This window comes from Canis lupus, chromosome 26 (genome assembly GCF_011100685.1).
Source record: "Canis lupus familiaris isolate Mischka breed German Shepherd chromosome 26, alternate assembly UU_Cfam_GSD_1.0, whole genome shotgun sequence".
In the NCBI taxonomy this organism is placed as follows: Eukaryota; Metazoa; Chordata; class Mammalia; order Carnivora; family Canidae; genus Canis; species Canis lupus.
In genome coordinates this window covers 8,831,615-8,855,783 of record NC_049247.1, presented here as the reverse complement: position 1 = coordinate 8,855,783, position 24,169 = coordinate 8,831,615, and the positions used below count along the sequence as shown (strand labels likewise).

Sequence of the window (24,169 nt, the reverse complement as noted above, 5' to 3'; positions counted from 1 at the left end):
GAGTATGAGTGAGTGATGTCCCTGCTGTCATTATTATTGAATCTTAGTAACTCTTTATTTGCAGTAGACCTTCACAGCCACTCAGAACTATTTCTATCAAGGGCCACAATTTATTGGAATGTTAACTAGAGGACCACACCCCTTTCTTTCAAAGAGCTCAAGCAACTGTAGAGCCTAGCTTCCATGACATCCTCTCCTTTAGGATGCCATTGGAATGTTTCTCCCATAGATGCACTTAGGCCCCATGATAAATTAAGAGGAGGAGGCCTCACATTCATGCTAAAAACATGGCTCATTTGGAAAAATAAATCATACCCATTAACTATAAGAGGTTAATTTCTAATTTCAGACGTAGCAGTTGTTTGTCCTGGTCACAATCACAATCTCAGGAGCCATGGTGACCTCATACAACTCTTGTCTCCTGTGTCAGCTCCTATGTCCTCCTAACTCCTCTACCTCATCCCAGGGTGGCTTCCAGAACCCTAGTTGAGTCCCTTTGTAATGAGTGTGAGGAGGCACTGAGGTTACAGAACAAAACATTTATTCTGGTTAAAGTACAAATGTAGCTCCATCCGCCTCAGACCGTTAACTTCTTCTTGAGCCTCAGATCATCCCCCTTTTCTGGTATGCTGTCTGAGTGTAATTCCCTGCTTCGTAACTGGTTGCTGAGCACCAGCTGCTGAAGGCTGCTGTGGTCCAGAGGCTGATCTGCTGCGTCAAAGACAGGACTGGTGTGAGGAGTTTGGAAAGCAAACCCAGCATGGGATGGGCATAGGTAGCTCCCTTCCCAAGGACAGTGTCCCTCTGCCCCGTTCATGGATGCTTAAGGCAAGGATATCCAAGCCTGGTTTGGGGGTCCCTCAAACTGGTGGGAATAGAGTGTGAGCACTTTTGAGGTTCAAGGAGGAAGAGCATCAGTAGAGATGCACTGCACAGGGACACCCAGACAATAATTGTTTTTTTTTTTTTCTCCCAGAAGAGGATGTGAAGGTGATTTTAGTTTAATGTCAAAGATACAGGGCCACCATGTGCAGTTGTTCAGGATGTAGACCACACAGACATCTGGTGGAGATGGTGAATGGATGGGCTGGAATCCAACCCTTGCTTGATTGCCAAACCATTTCTACACAGAAGGGGTACCTTTTCTCAATCTGTCCAGGGGGAGTGCCTCTTCTAATTCACACCTATGGACCAGAGTGACTAGTGAGCTAAGAGAAACCAATGTTTATCAACATTCCCTTGAGCAAAAGTGGACACATCATCTACAAGTCCTTGACTATGTGGGGCCAGCTTACCAGAAGCTATGCCTTGCCACCCTCCTCTTTTAGGAACTCAAAGGGTCAAGGGAAACTGTGCTAAGGTGCCTAACACCAGACCCAGCTTTCACTCCAGCTAAATTTCAGTTGCCTAGACCTAAGTCAGACAGGAGGGGCGTGTGTGTGCATGCGCGTGCGTGCACCTGTGTTGGCAATCTTCCTCCAGCCCTCCCCCTCCATCTTTGACATGCCTGCACACTTGAAGTGCTGTTTAGAGAAACGGGACAGATTATTTTAAAAATCTAGGTTTCTTTGATTACTGAAGTTGCTCAAGATCATTGTAAAAGAAACATTTGAACAATACAGAATTATTTAACTTAGAAATGCAAAGTTCTATGTAAATCACCACCTAAAAGTACCCACTGTAAGTCAGCCTATAAATCCTTTGTTTTTGTATGCACAATCAACATACCTTTCTCCTTCCCTCCCTCTAACCTTCCCTCCCTCCCTCCCTCCTCTCTCTCTCTCTCTCTCTCTCTCTACACATCTCTTTCCCTATCATATCTCAGAGTTGTCAAGGGCTGTCTTGTACATTGTAGGATTTTTAACAGCATCCCTGGCCACTAATGCCAACAGCAGCCCCCCCACCCCATCTCCCAGTTGTAACACCAAAAATATCTACAGACATTGCCAAAAATCCTGAGGGGTAAAATCACCCTGGTTGAGAACTACTGAATATATATATATAGATAGATAGATGATAGATGATAGATAGATAGATAGATTGCCAAGCCATATATATATACACACACACACACACACGTTATATAATCCATATATTTATATATATATATATATATATAACAATTGCATATATAATTTATATACCCTGTGTGTGAGAGTTTATATTGTCCCATTGCATTCCTTTCCATGTCTGCATAGTATTCCTATCACATGGATGGGTGAACTGTAGTTCCCAGACCAGTTTCTAATAGGTGGGTATTTCAGTCATTTCCAGTTTAGGGCTGCAGTGAATGCTGTCCTACGTTCATCTTTGACCCCTGAATAAATATTTCTTGAAGAACTGGTTTGCACAGGAGAGATTACAGGCCTAACAGGTATACCCATGTCTCAGGCTTATCACATGTGTGGCCAAACTGTCCTCCAAAACCCAGGTGGGGCTGATTTTTTCCCCAGCTCCAGATTTTCTGCCCCAGTGAGGGGAGTGTCATGAGCTTCTGACCCTGAAAGGAGGGAAGGTCAACAAGCCAGCTGCAAGGCCACAGTTAGGCATCTGGCTACTGCCCCCAACCTAGCCGCACCTGCTTCAACCATGAGTTTGGGGGACACAGTTGGCATCGGCCGAGGTGGTCATGGGTTGAGTAAGACTAAGGGGCATAGGGTGAGGGTGACAGATGAGATCAGGGAACCTTGTGTGCCTGCAACTTGCTAATTTGTTAAACTGTGGACATTTTAAGGTTCGTTTTATTTTATTTTTAAAGATTTTATTCTTATTTATTTGAGAGAGAGAAAGAGCATGCAGGAGCAGGGAGGAGTGGCAGAGAGAGATGGAGAAGCAGGCTCCCCTGCTGAGCAGAGAGCCCAATAAGAAACTTGATCTCAGGACCCTAAGATCATGGCCTGAGGCTGAAGGCAGATACTTAAACGGCTGAACCACCCAGGCTCCCCCTTAAGGTTCATTTTAAATGGCCACAAAGTAGTGATTTAAAAAATACATATATATCCAGGATCACTAAACTCTGGGATCTTCACTGTGCTGTAGGGAGAAGCATCCCCAGGCAAAACAAGTCAAGGGCCACAGCCAAGGTGGAACCCAATGGAACACGTGGACCCATGAGGCTCATAAAGGGAAACTGAGGCTCTATATCCGCATATTCCAGCACAGGTCTCCTAGCAACCAGCGCAGATCGGCAGATCGCGGGAGAATGAGAACTCACCTTCATCCAACTTGTCGCTGAAGGGGTCAGCCCCGAGCACTGGGGGGATGACCTTGACCTGTTCTGCAGGCTTGAGGAGGGCGGAGCTACCCCAGAAAGGGTTGACGAAGGGCGGCATGTCTGTCTCTGCCCCTTCCAGCTCCAAGATCCGCTTGTAGGACTCCAACAGCAGCAGATCGTTGGTCTTCTTCTCAACGATGGCTGGAAAAAAATCCATCAGAACCAAGACAGCAGCAGAGAGACCTGGTTCCCAGGGTTGGACGTGCGGAGGCGGGCGGGGGTGGGGGGGGACAGGGAGGGATTGGGAGTGACGCCCCTGCTGGAGAGGAAGGGAAGGAACAGGACCAAGCCTCTCTCGAGAGTTATACCATGCATTCTCCAGGGGGCAGTATCACTCTGAGAGGGCAAAATTTGGTCGTTGATTAGCAAAAGCAAAACAAACAAAAATCTGACTTTATAACATAAAAAGATAAACATGCAGAACATAAGCAACTACATAGTGTATATAGTGTGAAAATTGCATAAGGACAATTAGGAAAAGAATGTCTGAAAAGGTTCCTTAGGAGGCAATAATGAAAAGGAGGTTGAAAAAAAAAAAAAAGAAAGAAAGAAAAGGAGGTTGAGAAACACTGGGTTTCACCAAAAACTGGGAGCCCCAGGCAGCCTTTTAAACTACTGATTTTTCCCCTGTGTGCTCTCTGTTTCAGGCTTCTGGGCCTTTGCTCATGCTGTTCCTTCTGCCTAGAATGCCTTTCCATGCACCCTTCCCTGAATCATGACTGCTGGTGCTTTAAGACTTGGATCAGGGCTCCGCACCCTACGGGAGTATTCCTCTGACCTGCCTAGGGGAAGGAGGTCTCCCTCTGTGTTTCATAGCTCCTGTAGTCTCCAGAGTCGTGTGTTCATTCACTCACCCTACAAATGGTTATCGGATACCTGCCATGCCAGGCTCAGAGCTGGATGCCATGGATGCATGGAGGAAAAACAAAATGACAATAACTGTAACAACAAAGATGCAGTCCCTGACCTTATTAAGCTCATAAGCTTCAGTATATGTGAGGAAGATGGAGAGAGAGACAAATTCAACAAGGAAACAAATAAGTACACATATCCCTTGCTATCCAGATGCTCGTTATCTAGATTCTGTAACTCCTGGATTTGGATAACGTTTTAAACAAACCTCACACTACCTGTACTGTAGCTATTCTTTCTAAAAATCAGGGACCAAAAAATAAATAAATAAAATAAAAATAAAAATCAGGGACCAAAAATATTTGCATCTGGAACTATCAGATCTCAAAAGCCTCATAGATTCACCCAGTACATAAAAGAATTGCCATGAAAGGGAATAAAAGTGTGGAGGGGAAGCCAGCTTCAGGTGGGGCAGTGGAGGGAAGCCTTGCAGAGAAAAGACATTAGACTGAGATCTGAGTTTGAGGAGGAAATGGGATAAGGATTCCAGGAACAGCTTGTGCAAAGGCCCTGAGGTGGGAATGAATTGAAGGGAGGGTTGCAAGAATACACAGGACAGTGTGACTTGAGGTGGCAGACAAAGACAGAGAGCAGGACAAGAGGAGATGAGAAATGGAAGCAGGGACCAGGCTGTGCAGAACCCTGATAGGCTGTGTGCAGGAAAGAGTTAACACAGCAGTCCTGACCGCTATTCTTTGAAACGCCTGCTTCCCAGCATGGCCCCAAGCTGGCATCAAGGAACTTGGATTTCCGGAAGGTTCCTATCATCATTTACTAATAGCAGCTCAGTAGTCCTCCAGTCCTCCACTTCACCTCATGACCCTTTCCCCTTTTGCTGAAACAAATCATAGCCACAAGTAACACCATATGCTGAGTCTGTGAGCCCTCCTAGCAAATCACTGAACTTGGCAGGAGGGAGCATCTTGGGAAGCCCCCAAACAGATTGTATTAAGAACCGTAGGTTTTATTCTCAGAGCAGTGCAAGCTGTTCATTCCAAGTTGTCATGATCCACGGAGGTGCATCCCTCTCTCTCTATCCTGAGCTCAGGCCTATGGCTAGAAATGTGTTTTCGTTCATTAGGAATTTGCTACATGCCAGGCACTGCTCTGTACACTTTATTACTTCCTTTCCAATCTGTTTGCTTTTCATTTCTTTTTCTTGCCTTATTGCATTGCTTAGGAGCAATGAGAGCAGATATTCTTGCCTTGTTCCTGATCTCAAGAGGAAAAACATTCTGGTTTTTGCCTTAAGTATAGGTTAAGTATAGTAGGTGGGTTTCTTTTCTTAATTATTTACTTATTTGAGAGAGAGGGAGCAAGCACAAGTGGGGTGGGTAGGGGCAGAGGGAGAGGGAGAAGCAGACTCCCCACTAAACAGGGAGCCTAACATGGGGCTTGATCTCAGGACCCTGAGATCATGACCTCTGAGCCAAAGGCAGATGCTTAACCGACTGAACTACCCAGGTGCCCTCAGTAGTGGCACCCTTGGAGGTTAAGAAAGTTTCCTTCCAGTTCTAGTTTGTCAAGAACCTTTATCGTAATGGATGTTGAATTGGTCAAATGCTGCTTCTACTCTCTATTGATATGATCATATAGTTTTACTCTAAAATTAAATATTATCTTCCTAACAACCTTATGAGGTAGATATTGGGTTTACTCCTCATTTTTTTAGATGAAAAAATTAAAGCACCGAGAGGTTCAGAAAGTTGCCCAATGGCACACAGCTAGTAAGAATAGAACCAGGATTTGAACCCAGGCAGGCTGGCTTTAGTGCCCACATGCTTCACCACCAGGCTCACCACCACCCAAAGAACAAGTCCTCATGCCTGCTCATAGAAAGCTCTGGAAATGGTTCCTAAGGGTCCAACAGGCCCCAGCGTAACTCACCAAAGTACTGTGGGAGGTTGTTGTCAGTGATTTTCCCTGTCTCCCCCAAATGCCCCAGGATCTCGGTGGCATCACAATTAATCTTTTTAAACAGATTCTCCACTGAGCTCTTGAGATACTCCAAGGTCTTGTTGATTTCCTTGTAGCTGTTCTCATACATATCCGCCTCCTCTGTGGTTTTCTTCAGTTTCTCCTGGTGACAGACCCCAATTCCCATCCCAGGTCAGCCAGACTGCCACCCTAGGCTCAGCCCACCCGTGAGGACTTTGAATGTAGATGGGAGTTCGGGACTCTCTGGAAACAGGGTCTCTGAACCACAGGTTTTCAAACCTCTGAGGGGGTTCAAAATCAATTTTCTTTTTTCTTTTTTTTAAAATTTATTTATTTATTTATGATAGTCACAGAGAGAGAGAGAGAGAGAGAGGCAGAGACACAGGCAGAGGGAGAAGCAGGCTCCATGCACCGGGAGCCCGACATGGGATTCGATCCCGGGTCTCCAGGATCGCGCCCTGGGCCAAAGGCAGGCGCTAAATCACTGCGCCACCCAGGGATCCCCAAAATCAATTTTCTAAGCCTTAACCAGTATTTTATTTTTTATTTTTTAAAGATTTTATTTATTTGAGAGTGAGGATGAGCAGGGAGAGAGAGAGAGGGAGAGAGAGAAGCAGGCTCCCTGCTGAGCAGAGCTCGATTTGATCCCAGGAATCAAGTGCTGGAATCATGACCTGAGCCCAAGGCAGATGCTTAACTGACTAAGCCACCCAGGCTCCCCCTTAATCAGCATTTTAAAGAAAGAAAGTATATCTCAGTGGGTTAAGTGTGTGCCTTCTGCTCAGGTCATGATCCCAATGTCCTGGGATCAAGCCCCACATCTGGGCTTCCTGCTCAGCAGGGAGCCTGCTTCTCTCTCTCTCCCTCTGCCTGCCACTCTGGCTATTTGTGTCCCCAAACCCTCATCAAATAAATAAATAAAATCTTTAAAAAAAATAAACAGAACAGAAAAAAAAAGGAAGAGAAAATACTAGTATGCATTGCAGGGAAAGAGGGTAAATATTGTTAAATGTACATTTTGTTTCCCTCACATATACATGTGTGTGTCTATATGTGTACTAGATTATAATGTATTTAATTTTAAAAAAATAGGCTTCATATCCAGCATGGAGGCCAAAGTAGGGCTTGAACTCACAACCCTGAGATCAAGACCTGAGCTGAGACCAAGAGCCAATTTGGTCAATTGACTGAACCACCTAGGTACCTCAGAATTATAACATCTTTTAAAAGCTGATGACTTATATTTTAAAAACTGGCCCACAGAAAGGAATACATTTTACAGTGCAGCCCAACACCTGCATACATACATACATACATATTTGTGCATATGGGTGTGTGTTTATACGTATTATCTTATCAAATGAAGTGAAAGTTCCACAAATCAATACTTTGTGTGTTTTAAAATTTTGTTCTGTTTCATTATTTTTAAATGCTGTTTGATCCAACAGACTGATTTTACCATTTGCAGTTTAAAACACATCACTCAGGGCACCTGGGTGGCTCAGTGGTTGAGCATCTGCCTTTGGCTCAAGTCATGATCCAGGATCCTGAGTTAGAGTCTGGCATCAGGCTCCCCACAGGGTGCCTGCTTCTCCCTCTGCCTATGTCTTGCCTCTCTCTCTGTGTCTCTCATGAATAAATAAATAAAATCTTAAAAAAAAATAAAACAGATCACTCTAGCCCAGTGGTTCTCAACATGGGGCCCCAGGACTAGGAGCATCAGCTCCATGGGGAAACTTGTTAGAAATGCAAATTCTTGGGCTCCAGTCCAGGCCTTGAATCAGGCTCTGGGGATGGGCCTGGCAATGTGCTTTTGATGAACCTCCAGGTGATGCTGATGCACAGTAAAGTTTGAAAAATCCTGCAAGTCCACTGGATCACAATCTTGGCTTCACATTGCTATCATCCGGGAGCTTCAAAACACTTGTGGCCCTGACCCCAGCCCCAGATTCAGATGATTTGGTCTGGGGTGCACCTGGGAATCAGGACTTTTAAAGCCTCCCAGGTGAATCTGATTTGCAGCCCCAGGCTGAGAATCCCTGCTCTGGGGTGGGAGCTTCCATTCATTTCCCATCTCTCCCTCTGAGTTCTCTGCTAGCTGAGGTGAACCAGGCCCTGTGAGGACCACCCCCATTCCCTGTGGCTCTATATGCATCATCCCAAATGACAGTCCCAAAGGGTCAGTCCGATCCACATCCCCACTTTCCAAGGATGGATCCAAAGCACTCAGTCAGGAGAGAGAAGCCAAGGTCTGAGCTGTCTCTCAACCACTGCACCAGGCAGCTTCCTCTGCCCCCAGCTCCCAGGGCTGCTGCATTTCCTCCTGTAACAATAAGAGCCGCCCTCTGGTTCTACAGGCGCATTAAGAGATCCCACAGCTAAACAGCCTAATGTGATGGTAACAGCACGAGTCCAGCACCTCACACACGTCACCTCCACCTCCTCACAATGGCTTCAGTTTCCAGATGATGAATATTGAAGTCAGACAAGTAAAGCAAACTCATGTTTAGCTTCTATCTATTGAATAGTCTAAGTACCCTACCTGGAGTTCCTCTCTCTTGAGAGCAAATATTTAGTATCAAGGTGATAGTGATTTTGAGGTTTTATGGACTCACACGATATCCACAATGATAGCTATGTCTAGAATTGTCTGCCCGGCAGCAGGCCTAGCATGTGCATGGATAACTTGACCCAACCCTCACAGCCCATTGCAGTGATGAAGATGATCATCTTCATTTTACAGGTGAGAAAACAGAGGCTCAGAGAGGTTAGATCACTTTCTCAAAGTCACACAGCTAGGAAGTGACTTTTCTGAGAGTCATATGCAAGCTTTTGTTCCCAAGCTTTTGTTAGGGCCTGGCTGCCTAACTCCTATGCAAAACCCTCCTGTTAAGGGACAGATGCCACCACTACTCCCAGAGGGGCAGGAGATGATGTAATGGAAGATGTGTGGGAAGGTTCCAAGAATAGAGCAAAGGAAAATGATCTTTAGCAGAGGGAAAAAAAAAAAAAAAAAGGGCTCTTGTGACCGCATTGCTTTTATGACAAATTCTCCTGCTTGGGAGTATTTGCATTTTTTTTTTTTTTTTTTTTTTTTTGTATTTGCATTTGAAGAAAGGCCTCCAGAAGGCACGCTGCAACCAAAGGAACGAAGAGGGGATGGAAGGGCTTCAGAGGGGGAGAAACGCTGGAGGTTGCCCTGTCAGCCTCCCTGGGATACCCCTCGGCCTTCAAAACCCCGACAACAGAATAGCACCAGCCCCAAGCCCAAGGAAACATCTGGACACTGGGTGGCCCTGAACCAAGGACATGGGACCCCAAGCATGTGCTCAGCTTGAGGAGGGTCTCCTTGCACTTGGGCCCTACCCGGGAGTTTAATTCCCCATATCTAGGCTCCTGGGAGAGGCCTCCCTGAGCCCGAGCCCCAAAATGAGTGTCTTGTGCTTTGTTGCCCCCTAGTGGCCCACTGGAGAATGGCACCGCCATCCCAGTCCAACTAGATGCTTGTCAACAAGTGGCCACAGAGAAGGAAAGGAAAATGACCCAGGAGCCCAGTTCCCTGCGCAGGGAACTACTGGATAGAGCAGGGCTGTGCGGTCAAACTCTCTGGGTTCATACCTTTGTCAGAAGTTTGCTATCCATTCTCCCCTTTCGCCTTAATAACAAATTCCTGATTGTATTTGGGACAGCAATGTGCCCAGCTGAAAGTTATATTTTCCAATCCTCCTCTGCAATAAAGATGGCCAGTGAGATGTAAACACAGAAGGCACTGGCTGAGTCTTCACCGAAACTTTAAGCTGCCTAACAATCAGCAAAGTTGTTATGTTTGTTCTTGCCTCCCCCCACTTTTTTCCTGCCTGGAACATATATCTGATGGCTGGATCATTGGCAGCCACAATACAACCCTGAGGCATCCTTGGGAATGTAAGCCACATGCTAGAGATGGCAAATAGGAGTGGCCTAGGTCACCAATGACCTCATGACCAGCCCTGAAGGACCTATCTCCAAACATTTCTTAACAAAGTAAATAATTTTACCTCATTTAGGCCATTATTACTTTGGTTCCTTGTGATTAGCAACTAAATACAAAGCAAAGCTTTTATATAGCAGCCCAGCTCCACAATGTTGGCCAGGTGACTTTACCTCTCTGAACCTCAGTTTCCTCATCTATACAATATAAAGATCACAGTATCTGCCTCATAGGGCTATTGTGAGAATTAAATGAGATAGTACAAGAACAGCGCTTAGCCCAGTGTCTGGTAGGTAGTAATTGCTCAAATAATGTTCATAATAACTGTAATTGACTGCGAGCAGGCCACAGCTAGGACAAGGGGGAGAGAAAAAAATTCTCAGGCAGAGAGCTCTGTCCGGGTTGTGCCAGTCTGGATGAAATTATAGGTGCAAGTGCCTGGGCTAGGCTCCCTGAAGTCAGGGAGTCTTTAAAAGGGACATAGAGATTATAGGGACAAAATTCTACAGCAAATATCTGTAACAGAGGTGGCCTGAGACAAAGGCTCAGGACATGCCGAGACACAAGCCAAGCCAGGGGAGTCTCATAGGACAGATATTGTACTCCTCCTGAGAACCACCAGACAGGCCGCCTGACAAAGACTCCCATGTCTCTCCCAACCCTGGTCTTACCTCCAACTGTTTCAGGGTGGAGCGGTTGTCATCATGGGATGATTTCTGCTGGGATCGCAGGAAGATGATCTCGTCCTGCACATGAGAGAACCAGACCATAAGGAAAAGTGGGTACTCCCCACCATACCTAAAACTAAGCCTGTGCCTTGAGGAGATGATGAGGATTTAGATGATCTGTTTCAAGGAGCCTCTGAGTCCCTGGGCCCCCCTTATGCCCATGGAGGATCTTTCTGATGTTTAGGGTTTTTTAAAAGCTTTATTTATTTTTATTTGAGCGAGGGAGAGAGAGGAGGGGCAATGGGGGAGAGGGCGAGAGGGAGGGAGAGAGAGAGAGAATCCCAAACAGACTCCTCCCTGAGCACGGAGCCCAACATGGGTTTCAGTCCCAAGACCCTGAGATCAGGACCTGAGCTGAAATTAACAGTCAGATACTTAACCGTCTGCACCACCCAGGTGCCCCTGGAGCAGGGTTTATCAACTCTAGCATGAATCAGAATCATCTAGAGGTTTGTGAAACACAGATTGCTGGGCCCCTCTCCCGGAGGTTCTGGTCCAGTAGGTCTGGGTGGGGCCCGAGAATGTGCGCTTCTCAAAATTTCCCAAAAGCTGCTGCTCCCATTGACCCAGGGACCAGACTTGAGAAACCCTGGGGATAGAACAAATAGAAAAGGCCAAGTCTTTGAGTAATTTCATCTCTAGGAACATATCCCAAGGAAACAGTAGGACATGTGGGCAAAGTGGCTGCTCAAGGCTGTCATGTTATTGCTTATAATCGCCCCCAGTTAGACACAACCGAAATGTCCACTGATAGTGGACCAGTTAAATCAATGATGGTACATTCATATCATGAGAGGAATGGGTTTTAAGTAAAAATATGGTTAAAAATGCAGATTCCTAGCCTATTCTCAGAGAATCTGGATTTGTAAGTTATGGGATAGCACTTGGGGAATCTGCATTTTAAGTATCTTATGATTCTGCTACAGAGCATTCAGAGTCTCCAGAAGCCATAAGAGGAACATAGAAGATGTTGGGAGGTGTATGATGAATTTGGGGGGAGAGAGAGTTTAAAAACAGCCTAGAATGATCCCAGTACTATAAATGGGCACTTTTCCTGCCTCAAGACCTTTGTACTTGCTGTTTTCTGCCTGGAACATTAACCTCCCAGAGACCTACATAGCTTATTCCCTCACCTACAAATCTGCTCAAATCTTAGCTTCTCAAGTTCCCGTGCCCTCTCTTGACTTCAGACCTTCTATATTTCTATATTTCATCTTTCTTATCTACACCATTTCTCACTTTCTAATATACTCTATAATTTATGTATTTATTAGGCTTACTGCTAATTGTTTCTTTCTTTCTACCAGAACAGAAGTTCTGTCCATGGGGGCAGAACTTTTTGTCATTTTGTACACTGTCTCATAATCAGTGTCTAGAATAGTGCATGGCACATAGTAGGTGCTCAATAATACTTGCTTGATAAACAAAACCAAAAGAACTTTTTAAAAAAATCAGAATATGTAAGTCTCTATATAACTATATGGTAATGAATCTGTTAAGTTTTAAAAGCATCACCCCCCAAAAAAAGAAATCAGAAGGAAATAGATCAAAATATCAACAATGATTATCTCTAAGGAATGAGATAATAGGTGATTTTAAAAACTTAATCCTTAGGTAGTTTCCAAATTTTCTATAATGAGCATATCCTTCTAAGATTTTTTAAATATTAAGCATTTTCACTAGAAACAAGTGTTTTCAGGACTTATTCAGCAGGCATTTGCAGCTCTATTAAGCCTCAAAAGGCACAGTTCTATAACTTCAAAGAAAAACTCAGAGGCTACTGTTCTGGTCCAAACATCATTCTACAAACGGGGAGCCTGAAGCCCAGGGAGATCATGGACCTGCCTATGCTTCATCAGACACACTCCTGCTAAGGTCAGAGACAGGCTGTGTAGCCTAGAGAGGCGGTAGCATCACGTGAAGGGGAAAGATGAAGGGCAATTTTGTTTAGTAACCATTTCTTGATCGGTTCAGTTTCCAACTAGCATCCTCGCATGCCTCTGCTATGGTCTGTCCCTGCCATCCCACTGGGACTATTAAGGTGCTGTCTCCTAGAAAATGGGAATCAGGGTCCTGTCCACTCCCCAGGGTCCCAAATGAACCATCCATCCATCCTTCCATCCTTAAGCTTTCAGGCCTTCGGATGTCTGCGTCCAAAACCTTTCCATGCAATACTGCAGGGTGGCCACCTGAGGGCAGTGGCGAAGCGCCTACATCGGAGACAGAAACCTCAAAGGCCTCCAGGGTCCCAGCGCGCCTGGGACAGGACAGCAGATCGGACCCAGCTGGTGTGGGTGGATGAGGGCCAGCAGCCTTCAGCTAAGAGCAGGGTGGTGGGCCATAGTCGTCAGATCAGATTTCCCAAAAGAAACCAGAAATCCAGGTTTTCATGTGGAATATCCTGATTTTTAAATGTTGGCAACTAATAATTTCTAAATTTGGGGGGTAGGGGAGACTAAGCAAAAGAAAAATGAGAGCAGGATTCAACCAGTTACAACCTCTGACCCCGGTGTCCTCCAGAAGGGTGAAGTCAGTTCTTTGAATCCTAATGGATTTATACATTTTTCTTACCTGCACCAAGAGCAGAAGTTCCACAAAAAGACAAAAAGGTAAGGGTCCAGGCAACCCCTCCAGCCCCTCCTCCCAATTCCCACCGCCTTCACCCCAAACTGCTCCGTTTTACCTGTTTTCTATACTGTGTTTCCTCACAACCTGCGTTTAAATGAAAATGTTCTGTAGTTTTTTTGTTTTGTTTTGTTTGGTTTTACAAGAGTTTGGAAAGTACTGCTCTCATCCTACTATGTCATTCTACAGATGTGGAGAGTGAGGCCCAGACAGGAGTGGCCATCTGTCATCAGATACACCTTCCTGACAGAGACAGTCTGCATGGTCAAAGGACAAAAGGACACAATCCTCATGGTCAATGGCAAGATCAAGGTCAGTTATGGTTTCAGAGCCATTTCCTGGTGCCTCCTATTGTGTGCGGGCCAGCCTGGGCACTGGGAAAGCAGAGGGAATACACTCTTGTGCCAGTCCCCTGGAAAAATCACTTTCCAGAAGGGAGACAGAGGGCTGTTCAAGTTCATCCCTCCCACCTTACCCCCACGACACACTGAGCTGGATATTCTCCATTTTCCCCACAAATCTACTTGCCCCACTTCCACACCCTCTGCCTCAAACCCCAGGGGCTAGGGCTCTGGGCTCCCTTGTCTCCTGGCTTGGGTTGTTCCCTGACAATGGGATGCACCAGCTGGAGATTAGTGGTTGGAAAGAGGTTGGGGGTACTTTCCCACCAGCCCCTCACCACCTGGGAAGGTCACTAGCTTGGCCACAATCCCTTCAGGAGAGACACAGACATATCTTCCTCCACACCCCTCATCCTGATTCCAGAAACAGCTCCCTCAGTTTGCTCTGGAGTCCTCCCATGCTGCTCCTGCACTCTCTCCTTATAATTTCCTTAAACCTTTGTAAATAATCCCTTTAAAAAAAACTCACCTTGATTCACCCTCTTGGGGCATGCCATCTGTTTCCTCTGACCACTGATACCACCACCTTCATTCCCATCATGTTCATATACCGCCTGTATTATCCTATCACTACGTATGAATGTCTATTAATAGTTTTCTTGAAATCAGCCAAATAGTGTTCATTTTATTATGTGTATCATTATTTGTTTGCCGTTACTATGATTTATCACCCTAAGTAATAATATCCATTAAATCACAAGTTTGCTAGCTATATTTGTCCGAATCCTCATAAAAATGAACTCATCACTGGTAAGCTACAATGTTTTTATCTATATTCCAGCTACTAGTCACTTGCTCATGGCCACCGCACCTGCTCCATATTCAGGAAGCAGTGACATTGCAAAATTAAGTGGCTCCCTTCAACATACAAACAGCACAAAGACCTCAGAGGGAGGAATGACGAATTCCCAGTGGTGGCGACCTCTGTTCAGGGTCAGGACCAATGAGCAGTATTTCATCAGAAGCAAAGCAGAAGGTGGGAGAGAAAATGGCACAAGGGAAGACTCAGCAGAGGGAAATGCACAGGGTAGCTGAGGAGGGCACCTTCGGGGTCATGAGGGGAACTGAACTTTGTCAAGGCAGGTTAAAGCCAAATTTTCAAAGAGGCGGAGTGTCACACTAAGGAATTTAGATTCTATGCTATGCAGACAATTCCAAAGGCTGTTTATGTGTGTTTGGGAAGTAAGTAGCCCAAGGAGCCAATTAAGTTTGGGAACTTACAGGCTTAACAAAAAAGTAAATAGATTTCTTTACTGCAGGACTTGTCAGAGCCTTTACTATGCTAAGCACATCAATTCTCTTCAAGATGGATTGACAATCTCTCCTCAATTCTGTGAAGCTGTTGATTAATAGGGGTCAGCAGGCTCTTAAGGCAAAGGGCCAGATAGTAGATATTTTAGGCATTGCAGGCCACATATGATCTATCCTTTTTTTTTTTCCTTATAGCCCTTTAAAAATGTAAAAACCAGGGATCCCTGGGTGGCGCAGCGGTTTGGCACCTGCCTTTGGCCCAGGGCGCGATCCTGGAGACCCGGGATCGAATCCCACATCAGACTCCCGGTGCATGGAGCCTGCTTCTCCCTCTGCCTATGTCTCTGCCTCTCTCTCTCTCTCTCTGTGACTATCATAAATAAATAAAAATTAAAAAAAAATTAAAAAAAAAATAAAATGTAAAAACCATTCTTAGCTCATGGCCTGTACAAAAACGGACCACAGGCTGTATCTGGCCATGGGTATAGTTTACTGAACCCTTGATTATAGAACATGCCATGGATTATAAATGTCACCATGGGGGGTGGGGTGGGAACGACCACATTATGTGTCTGCATCAACTGGAAAACAGTTATCAATTTCAGAAAGGTTAAAATGTAGGTGGGGGGAGCCCTGGAGGAAAATAGTGTTTCCCAAACCAATGAGACCTTGAGGCTCACTCTATAGAGCATCTCAAGGAGTGTTTTGGGGGACCCACTTTGAGAAAGGCTGCTGTGAGAGTGTGCCGGTCCCAGGCCTAGGAAAGGAGAGCTGCCCTGACCTGGATTCTCTGGGTCTTCTTGTGCATGGTCTCCATGTCATTGTTGAGCTCCGTGACATACGTGAACCGAGCAAAGTTCTTCTCCTCTTTGGCCAAAAAGTCATCAATGAGCTGATTCAGGTTCCCATCTTTGGTCAACTTCAGCAGCCGGAGGTGGGCCACCTCGTAGCTCTCGAAACTCTCACCCTTGCCCGTCTTCCTGTGCTTCTTTGCCTTGAGAGCTAGAAAGGAGAAGCCGGCAACCGTGAGTCTGAAAGGAAGCCAGTCAGAGCAGTGCCAGGTAGGGAGAGTGCTGGGCAGTGATGTTATCACACCCTAGGGAGGAGGCTAGATTCTTCCAGGAGAGGGCGCAAGAGCTTTACTCCTGAGTCCCTTCACAGCTACCTAACTGAGCATCTACTATGTGCCAGACACTGGGCTGGGCTCTGCAGACACAAAATCCCGGCCCCGACGGAGGAATCAGACAGAAGGAGAGAAGGAAACAGAAGAAGAAATACATGATCACCGTGGCTCAGTGATGGAGGAGCATCAGGTGGTGGCCAGGGAGCTGGGTGGCCAAGGAAGGCCTCTCAAAGGAGGTGGCATTTGAGCAGGGTGAAGGTCAAGGGAATCCTGTTGGTAGGCTCAGACCTTGGCAAATTCAAGGAACTAGAACCAAGAAAATTCTCCAAGTTTTCTTCTCTCCAGCCTGATGCCTGCAACAGCCCCGCCTTTCCTGAACTCAGTCTCATCTCTGATTTAGCCTCCAAATGGCCACCACAAAGATCTTCCTAGATTTTCCTATGCACATTCTGGCCGTGTGACTCCTTTACGTGTTATTTTAGAGAGTGAGACGTGGAGTTTCTCCCAAACACACACTTTTTTGCAACACAGTCCCAAATGAAAAAGGCAGGAAGAGACAGGAGATGCCAAAAGAACAAAGAACAAATGCAGCTGCCCCGGGGCTCTTTGAAGAGCTCAGATTTTTCAATCTGTTTGCGAGAGAGTAAAAATAACAGCACTGACACTGTTCTCCTCAGAAAGGGCTCTTCTTGCAAGGTTGGCCAGTGGCTGCACCTGGGCACTTTTTTTTTTTTTAATTTAAATTCAATTTGCCAACATATAGTATAATAACACCCAGTGCTCATCCCATCAAGTGTGCACCTGGGCACTTAAATGGTAAACAGTTCTCTACACAAATATCAAATTTTCCTTAAATACTGGGAGTGGCTCATTGCACCTAGGCTGTGCAGATGGTGTGTGTTTGTGTGTGAGTGTGTAGTTTATGCTGGACACCCGCTGTTCTTCCGGGAGGCTAGAATTGTGGTACGCACGAGGGAGAGGACACCTATGTGACCAGCCCCCAGTAAGATCTTGGGGCACGGAGGCTGTGATGAGATCCCCTAGGAAATAACCCTTCATAGGTGTCACAGTGAGATGCTGGGGGAATTAGCATGTTCTGTGTGACTGCCCTGGGAGAAGACTCTGGAAGCTTGTGCCTGGTTTCCTCTATGCTTGAGTGTGCTTTGTGTCCTGACTTAGGCCTGGCCACAGAGGTAACTATCCGCTGTATCTGTGACTCCTTCTAGCAAATCACCTAACTCGTGGGTGGACACCCAAGTTTCCTCCCCCTAAAATAACGGAAGGAAAACCTCAGAGTAAGAAGTTGGGGGTTGGCAGATAAAATACAGGACGCTCGGTTAAATTTGAATTTCAGACAAACAATATATTTTTTCAAGTATAATTATGTCCTAATTGTAGATAGCCAACAAGTAACTTTTTATTTCATTTAAAAATTTCTTCACCGTTTTTCTAAGATTTGAATTTAATGAGACATCTTGCAATGTTATTTGCTAAATTTGACAACCCTACTCCAGAAGGACTGGGACCCCTTAGTTGAGAGGGAGAGGGAAAGTGCCTGGAGAGCGTACCTTCCTCCTTTTTGGCCTGCTCCTCGAACTCCAGACGATCATTCAGCTTGATCAGCAAGAAGGATTTGAGCTTGGTCTCGTGGGCATAGACACGCTCCAGGTCTCGGATCTCCAGGTTGTACTGAGCAATGTCCTTCTGCTGGCGGTCCTTCAAGCGAGCCATGGCCTCCAGCCTGAGCGAGGCGGGGGCGGGGTCTGAGTGTCCCGAGGCTCCCCCCCTCCCCCTACCAGGCCAGAGGGACCTGCTGCCAGTGACCATCACTTCTTTATATCAGGGAGGCTTCTGGGAGTGGAGGGACAGCCCTTCTTACCTAAATGATGGGAACTGCCAGCTCTAGGACTACCCCAGGAAATGATTTTTCTGTTATGGTCATCACCCCCAACTTCACCACCATCACCATCATCATCACCACCACTAGTCGGTTACTGTTGCGTGGCCGGTCCTTATATACATATACTATTTAATCCTCACTACCCCCAACCCCTGAAGCGGACCTACAGTAATATAATAGCAATGGAACCAGGATTCAAACTCCGATCTCTCTGAATCCCAAACCTATGCTCTTCGCAGCCCAACTATATGTCTCTTGCCCCTGTGAGTGTGAGGCCAGGAGATGACCCAGACTGAGACCCCCCAGGACTAAAGGCAGAGGCACCCGGAGGAGATGGCACAGCAGAGAGGTTTGAATCTCAGCCCTACAACATCCACCATTTATCTCGGTGTCAGCTTAAGTATTTCAGCATCTCTAAGCCTTCGGATCCTGGTCTGTAGTGTGATAGGGATAACGACCCCAGGGGCAGTTGTGAGGGTTGAAATAATACTCAGGGCCTCTAGCATCATGTTTGGCAAGCAGTCAGTGCTCAGAGTTATGATGATGATTTAAGATCCCTCAATACCTAAGCCCGGGGACAGAGGTGCTCAGCAGGAAGCAAAGAGACGTCCCTGCCCCTAGGGTCTCCCCCCAGCCCACCTCTGCTCATTGGCCTGGGCAGACTGCTCGATGGCCACATTCGTGGTTTTCTTTTGCATCAGCAAGCAGAGCTTCTGTCGCTCCAGCAGTCGCTGGAGCTTCTGATAAGCATTGTCATAAGCAGCCTTCTCATAACGCAGGTCCTCAATCTCCTTCCGGAGCTTGGCATTGGTGGTCAGCTTCTTATCAAAGTGCATGGTGACCTGTGGGCGGGGCTGTGCTTCAAAACCGAGCTCCCTCCAGTCTCTGGAGACAGACTTCCAGAAGGCAGCCGGAGGGTGGGAAGATCTTTCCCCACCTCCAGCCACAGGTCTACAACACAGTGGTTGAAGCACTGGGTGAAGGGCTTGAGTTGGCCACTAAATGGCTAAATGGTCTTAGGCAAGTTTCTGTCCCACTCCTGATTTTAAATTTCTCAGCTGCTTTTTATATCTAACTTCCAGTTTTTAGCAATGACAGGGGAGAGGGGGAGAAGGTAAATGACACCATGAAGAAACAATCAACAGAATCCAGAAGGTAGAACTTTCTATGGGACAGCTGAGCCAGATTCCTCAGTAAGTGGGTATCTGGGAAAAGTTGGGATGGGGATGTTGTAGAGCAGGGCTTCTCCACACTGTTTTGGGCTAGATGATTCTTTGAGGTGGGGAGTTATCCTGTGCTTTGTGGTATTAAAGAAGCATCTGGGACGCCTCAGTGGCTCAGTGGTTGAACATCTGCCTTCGGCTAGGGGAGTGATCCTGGAGTCTCAGGATTGAGTCCCATATTGGAGCCTGCTTCTCCCTCTGCCTGTGTCTCTGCCTTTCTCTCTCTCTCTCATGAATAAATAAATAAAATCTTTTTTTTTTTTTTAAAAGAAGCATCTCTACTCTTACCCACTGAATGCCAGTAGCACAGCCCCTAACCCAGCTGTGACAAGCAAAAATGTCTCTTTTTGGAAACAATGTCCCTTTGGGGTCAAAATCATCTCTGCTTGAGAACCACTGCTGTCGACTAAAGAAATTTAAGTGACCTAACGATCAGGTGAATCTTGATTGGCCCCAACTTCGAAAGATATTTTGGAGCCAGCCAGAGAAATTTTAACGTGGGCAATGTTAAGGAAATAGTATTAATTTTGTAAGGTGTGAAGTAGTTTCGTGGCTATGAAACAAAACATTTGATCTTTAGAGATGCAAATAGAAGTATTTAGGGGTGAAATATTGTGATGTCTGTAATTTACCTTAAAATACATCAGGGGAAAGAAGGGTAAAACAAATATAGTAAAACGTTAACAATTATTAAATCTAAATGATAGGTATGTGGGTGATCATTATTTATTCCCTCCATTTTTCTGCAAGTCTTAATAAATTTATCTTAATAAAGAAGTTTTTTATACAAAGTGCTCCCATAAACACTGAAAAGAAACAATTATAGAAAATATTCCTAATAAATATAAAGTAGATTTGATCAGAGGTTTTCAAAGCAGGTTCTAAGAAATTTTAGGTTTCTGCAAGGCTAAGAAGGAGGAAGGCAAGGGAGACCACCAGGATGCAAAATTTAAGAAGGTATTCACTCTCCCAGGGTCAACCCTGCATTTCCATGAGCTTGATGGTGAGTGCTCCCTAAATTTTGCATACTGGGTTCTTCACTTGCCTCAGGCTAGTCCTGGCCCTCCCTAGGTTCCTCTGTAGGATATGTCAGTAGCCACCATATAAGGGAAGGAAATCCAGGAACAGAATCATTCTCATTCACATTCTTTCTGTGTCTTCTACTTACCCTTAAGAAGATACTGGTTATCAGTCATTTGCACTTTAGTATGAATTTTACTCCAGGATGGTTGACATGCTACCCATCTTCTCATTGTGGGGTAAAAATGGGAGGACTCTCAGGCTCCACTGAGTAAGTGAAGGTGGCTTTAGGGTTATGGGGTATCCTGGGACCCTGAAATAACCTTTAGAGATAGCTATCAAATCTACTAAAAGGCATAGGCAGACTTGGTCAGGGGAGTAAGGGAAAAGGGGACAGGTTTGAAAAGCAAAGGAGCAGAGCTCTCAGAAATGAGAGAGGGAACTTTACTATAGACCTTACATAAATAAAAATAATGATAAGGCAAGGTACTAAGAACAACTGCATACCAACAAATTAAGATAACTTAGATGAAATGGACAAATTCCTAGAAAGGAATAAACTACTGAATTGACTCAGGAAGAAATAGAAACTCTGAATAGACCTATTACAAAAAAAGCAGACCTCTATAGACAAATCATCATTAAATCATGCGTGTGTTCAATCAATCAATCAGTCAACAGATGTTTGCTAAGTACCTACTCCTAGCCTCACACTATGCTGAGCAGTAATGATTTTTAACCAAGGGGACCTTCAGTTTCACTGGGATAATAGTGCAAATGCCTGGGTCTAAGCTTTATGGGTTATGATTCAAAACCAGTGAATCTGGAGAATTACAGGTCTTGATTCAAAAGCAGGAATCTGCATTTTAACACACATCCTAAGCCTTCTGAGGCATGGGTACAAATCACTGTGCATGGATATTAAGAAGGCATTGCCCTGCCTTCAGTCCACTTCCAGGTTACTGGGAGACAGAGATCAGATCCAATTAAATTCAACCATGCCTGATTAAAGCCTCATGGTCAGATTTTGGGGGAAGCTAAGAGCATTGAATAGTGAGGCACTGACAGGGTTCCCTTCAAATCAATTTAATTCACTTTCCCCTCTCTTGGCTTATGTTGTGAGGACTGTAAATTCACAAATCAGACTGGAATGTGTTTGCATGTGCTCAGCATTCCTTCTTCCTTTCTTTTTGCTTTTCCAGGAGAACCATTTCTCAGCTCTTGATCCATATTGTTGGATAGGGCTGTCCTCTCTTGACTTGGGGGTGGGGGGAATGATCCAAAGGCAGTCATGTGGCTCAAGTCCATCTATTCCATTCATCTGCCCACAGTGATTGGGTTAGGGATGGGCACTTGACCCAAGATGGCCCAATGGGAACCCTCCCTAGGACTTACAGTTGAACTCTTAGGAAAGAGATAGTCCTTTTCTGCTGGTATTTGTTCATACTGGGGGCTGTCCAAGAATGAAGTAATTTCCATACAAAGGAGAGATGGGCAGAGAAAGTATCCTAAAGACACGTTTGGAGCACCTGGATCCAGCTATGCCTGAAGGCCCCACCTTTGCCCCTAGAATTTTCAATTCTGTGGCCAATCCATTCTCTTTTTTTGCTTAACCCAGTTTGCAATTTAGAGAATCCTGCTTAGTGCAAAAGTCACTATAAATTGAAAGTGATCAGGAAACATCACTTTTCTCTTTATCAAGTTATGTGTGTCTGTGGCGAATATTTCCTAGAGACATTATCAACAACAACCAAAAAGCACTAGGTCTGATAGAGGCATGAGCAGATTGAAATGGAGAAAGAAGGTCTAACTAATTCTGCTTGCTGAAGGGCACTATTTGAACTGTATCTTAAAAATGAGCAAGAGTTTTTAAGTTAAGACACTAAAAATAGGCATCCCAGGGGGTGTGGGGGATTGGGATGGGGTAGGGACAAAAGCATGGTGCATAAAGTGCATAGAGCAAGGAGAAAGGCACCTTGGGTAACAATGAACCAAGTAGATGGAACAGAGTAGGTGGAACAGAGTGGGTGGAACAGAGTGGGCAGTAAGTCCAAAAGGCTGCCTGGCTTGTGTGAACAGCATTAGTTCACCTTGTCCTGAGTCAAGCAACAAGATTGTTATGTTCTGTTAATGGCTCCACAGACATCATTCTATACTCTGAGCAAGGGAAGGCAGAGCTGTTTGCAAAGCTGCACAGAACACCTTACGTACGAGATTCAAATGGGTTTCCAAAACATGGATCTGTTTTTGCAGTTTCCGGGGATTATTGGCTTCCTGTATCTTTGCGAAGATCTGTTTTTGGTTTATAATTTTCTTTTCCATCTGAACAATCTGGGAAAAGAAAAGGAGAGAGAGAGAGAGAGAGAGAGGAAGAAAGAAACCCCCAGCTGTGTTAAATGAACATGGGTAAAAATTCTACAGTTCACTAACTTAAGTGTGCTAAAATAAAAACTGCAACGTTCTTTCTTTTCCTATAAATAGAATTCTAATTTCTCTCTTGAATACATGCTCAACTCAACTTAATCTTAGCCAGTTTGAGGTAAAATGAGGCAATTTAGAGTTTTTGCAGGTGAATTTCACTCGCCTTTTTGGCCCAAGTTTCTTTTGGTTGGGTATCACATCACCTGTGGCCAAAAGCATTCCTAACACATCATGCAATTTATGCACCAGGTAATTGATTCTGACTTCCAATAAGTTAAATACGCCCTTGCCATGGTTGGTAGGAAAGAATTTTGGTGTTTCTCTCTATGCTGGTAGCTCCAGCCAAGTTCTCCAAACCCAAATATACCTGCCACCCCTGCCATCACCTTCCCACAGAGCTCACTCTATAGTTTTCATACAAGTACTAGCAGATCATGCCATTTCTTCACACCGCCAACAGTGCGCATAACCAACCTGCTGTATGAATGAAGTCATTCATTCCAGGCAGATATCCATCCATATTACCTGTCCAATAGTTGGACCCATCTAGAAGCAGCTGGCTAGTGCTAAATCCTAGCAGGTTCTAGAGAAGTTTATAGAACTATTACCTGAAGACAAGTACCCATAAAGCTTGGTGAGTGCCAGGTCCTAATGTGTCAGAGATACTTTATTTTCTTAGGATTTGGGCTAAGACTAATCTCTAAGACTATTTTTGGAACCCTGGTGCATAAGAGTGGGTACACTGTCATTTTAAGTAATTTGATATGTCCCTGTTTGCCTGGAAGTGGTAGCTTGAATTCACAATCTAAAGCCCAGCTCCTGTTATGAGAGTGAGAAGTTCTACATGAGGCAGGTTAAATGCTTGGTTTAATGAAATATACAGTTTGTCAGCTACATGGAAGCTGGCTTCTAGATGAGGGGAAAGTATCCGTATGCTGAGCTTGAGCTGATGAATTCTGGGAGCAATCTCATCTGGGGTCCTGTGTTAGCATCCCTAAGATTTAGTTTCTTTGGTTATCTCCAAACCTTCAGGAAGTCTATATAGCACAGTCTCAGCTATGACCATGGGACATTGAGAGAAAAATCTATACTAGAGGTTACCAGCTATGGCCAAGCAGGTGGCATAAAAGAGTAATGTGGGCCTATTATAAGATAATACAGGATGGTGGAGTATATAGATATCATGCAACTACAAATTATAGAAAGTGCAACTAAACTGTAGATTTTTAAAGATTTATTTTAGAGAGAGGACAAGCAAGGAGAGGGGAAGAAGGAAAGAGAGAATCCTCAAGCATATTCCCAGAAGAGCAGAGAGCCCCCACTGAGATCATGACCTGGGCTGAAATCAAGAGTTGGATGCTGGGGATCCCTGGAGTCCTGGGA

General features: G+C 45.1%; 1 protein-coding gene and 1 long non-coding RNA gene across 11 annotated transcripts in view; one reads left to right on the top strand and one right to left on the bottom strand.

The window, feature by feature from the left end:
- Positions 1–524: 524 nt before the first annotated feature.
- Positions 525–24,169, bottom strand: part of CCDC63 (coiled-coil domain containing 63) — a 36,502-nt gene continuing 12,857 nt past the window's right edge. For 7 of the 10 annotated variants that reach the window (XM_038575064.1, XM_038575068.1, XM_038575065.1 and 4 more), the window contains 8 exons: positions 22,577–22,696; positions 18,762–18,964; positions 17,791–17,963; positions 15,881–16,101; positions 10,766–10,840; positions 6,074–6,266; positions 3,215–3,415; positions 525–711 (listed from right to left, as the gene is read on the bottom strand). In XM_038575064.1, the coding sequence (XP_038430992.1) occupies positions 578–711; positions 3,215–3,415; positions 6,074–6,266; positions 10,766–10,840; positions 15,881–16,101; positions 17,791–17,963; positions 18,762–18,964; positions 22,577–22,696 (1,320 nt within the window). In that variant the 3' untranslated portion in view covers positions 525–577. Of the gene's footprint in view, positions 712–1,140; positions 1,185–3,214; positions 3,416–6,073; positions 6,267–10,765; positions 10,841–15,880; positions 16,102–17,790; positions 17,964–18,761; positions 18,965–22,576; positions 22,697–24,169 lie in introns of those variants that run through there. The other 3 variants (XM_038575067.1, XM_038575070.1, XM_038575072.1) reach the window with 3 other exon arrangements.
- On the top strand, positions 13,057–24,153 carry LOC119866149. Its single transcript, XR_005379158.1, has 3 exons — positions 13,057–13,431; positions 13,637–13,759; positions 24,019–24,153. It is a non-coding gene; the product is annotated as an uncharacterized LOC119866149 (long non-coding RNA).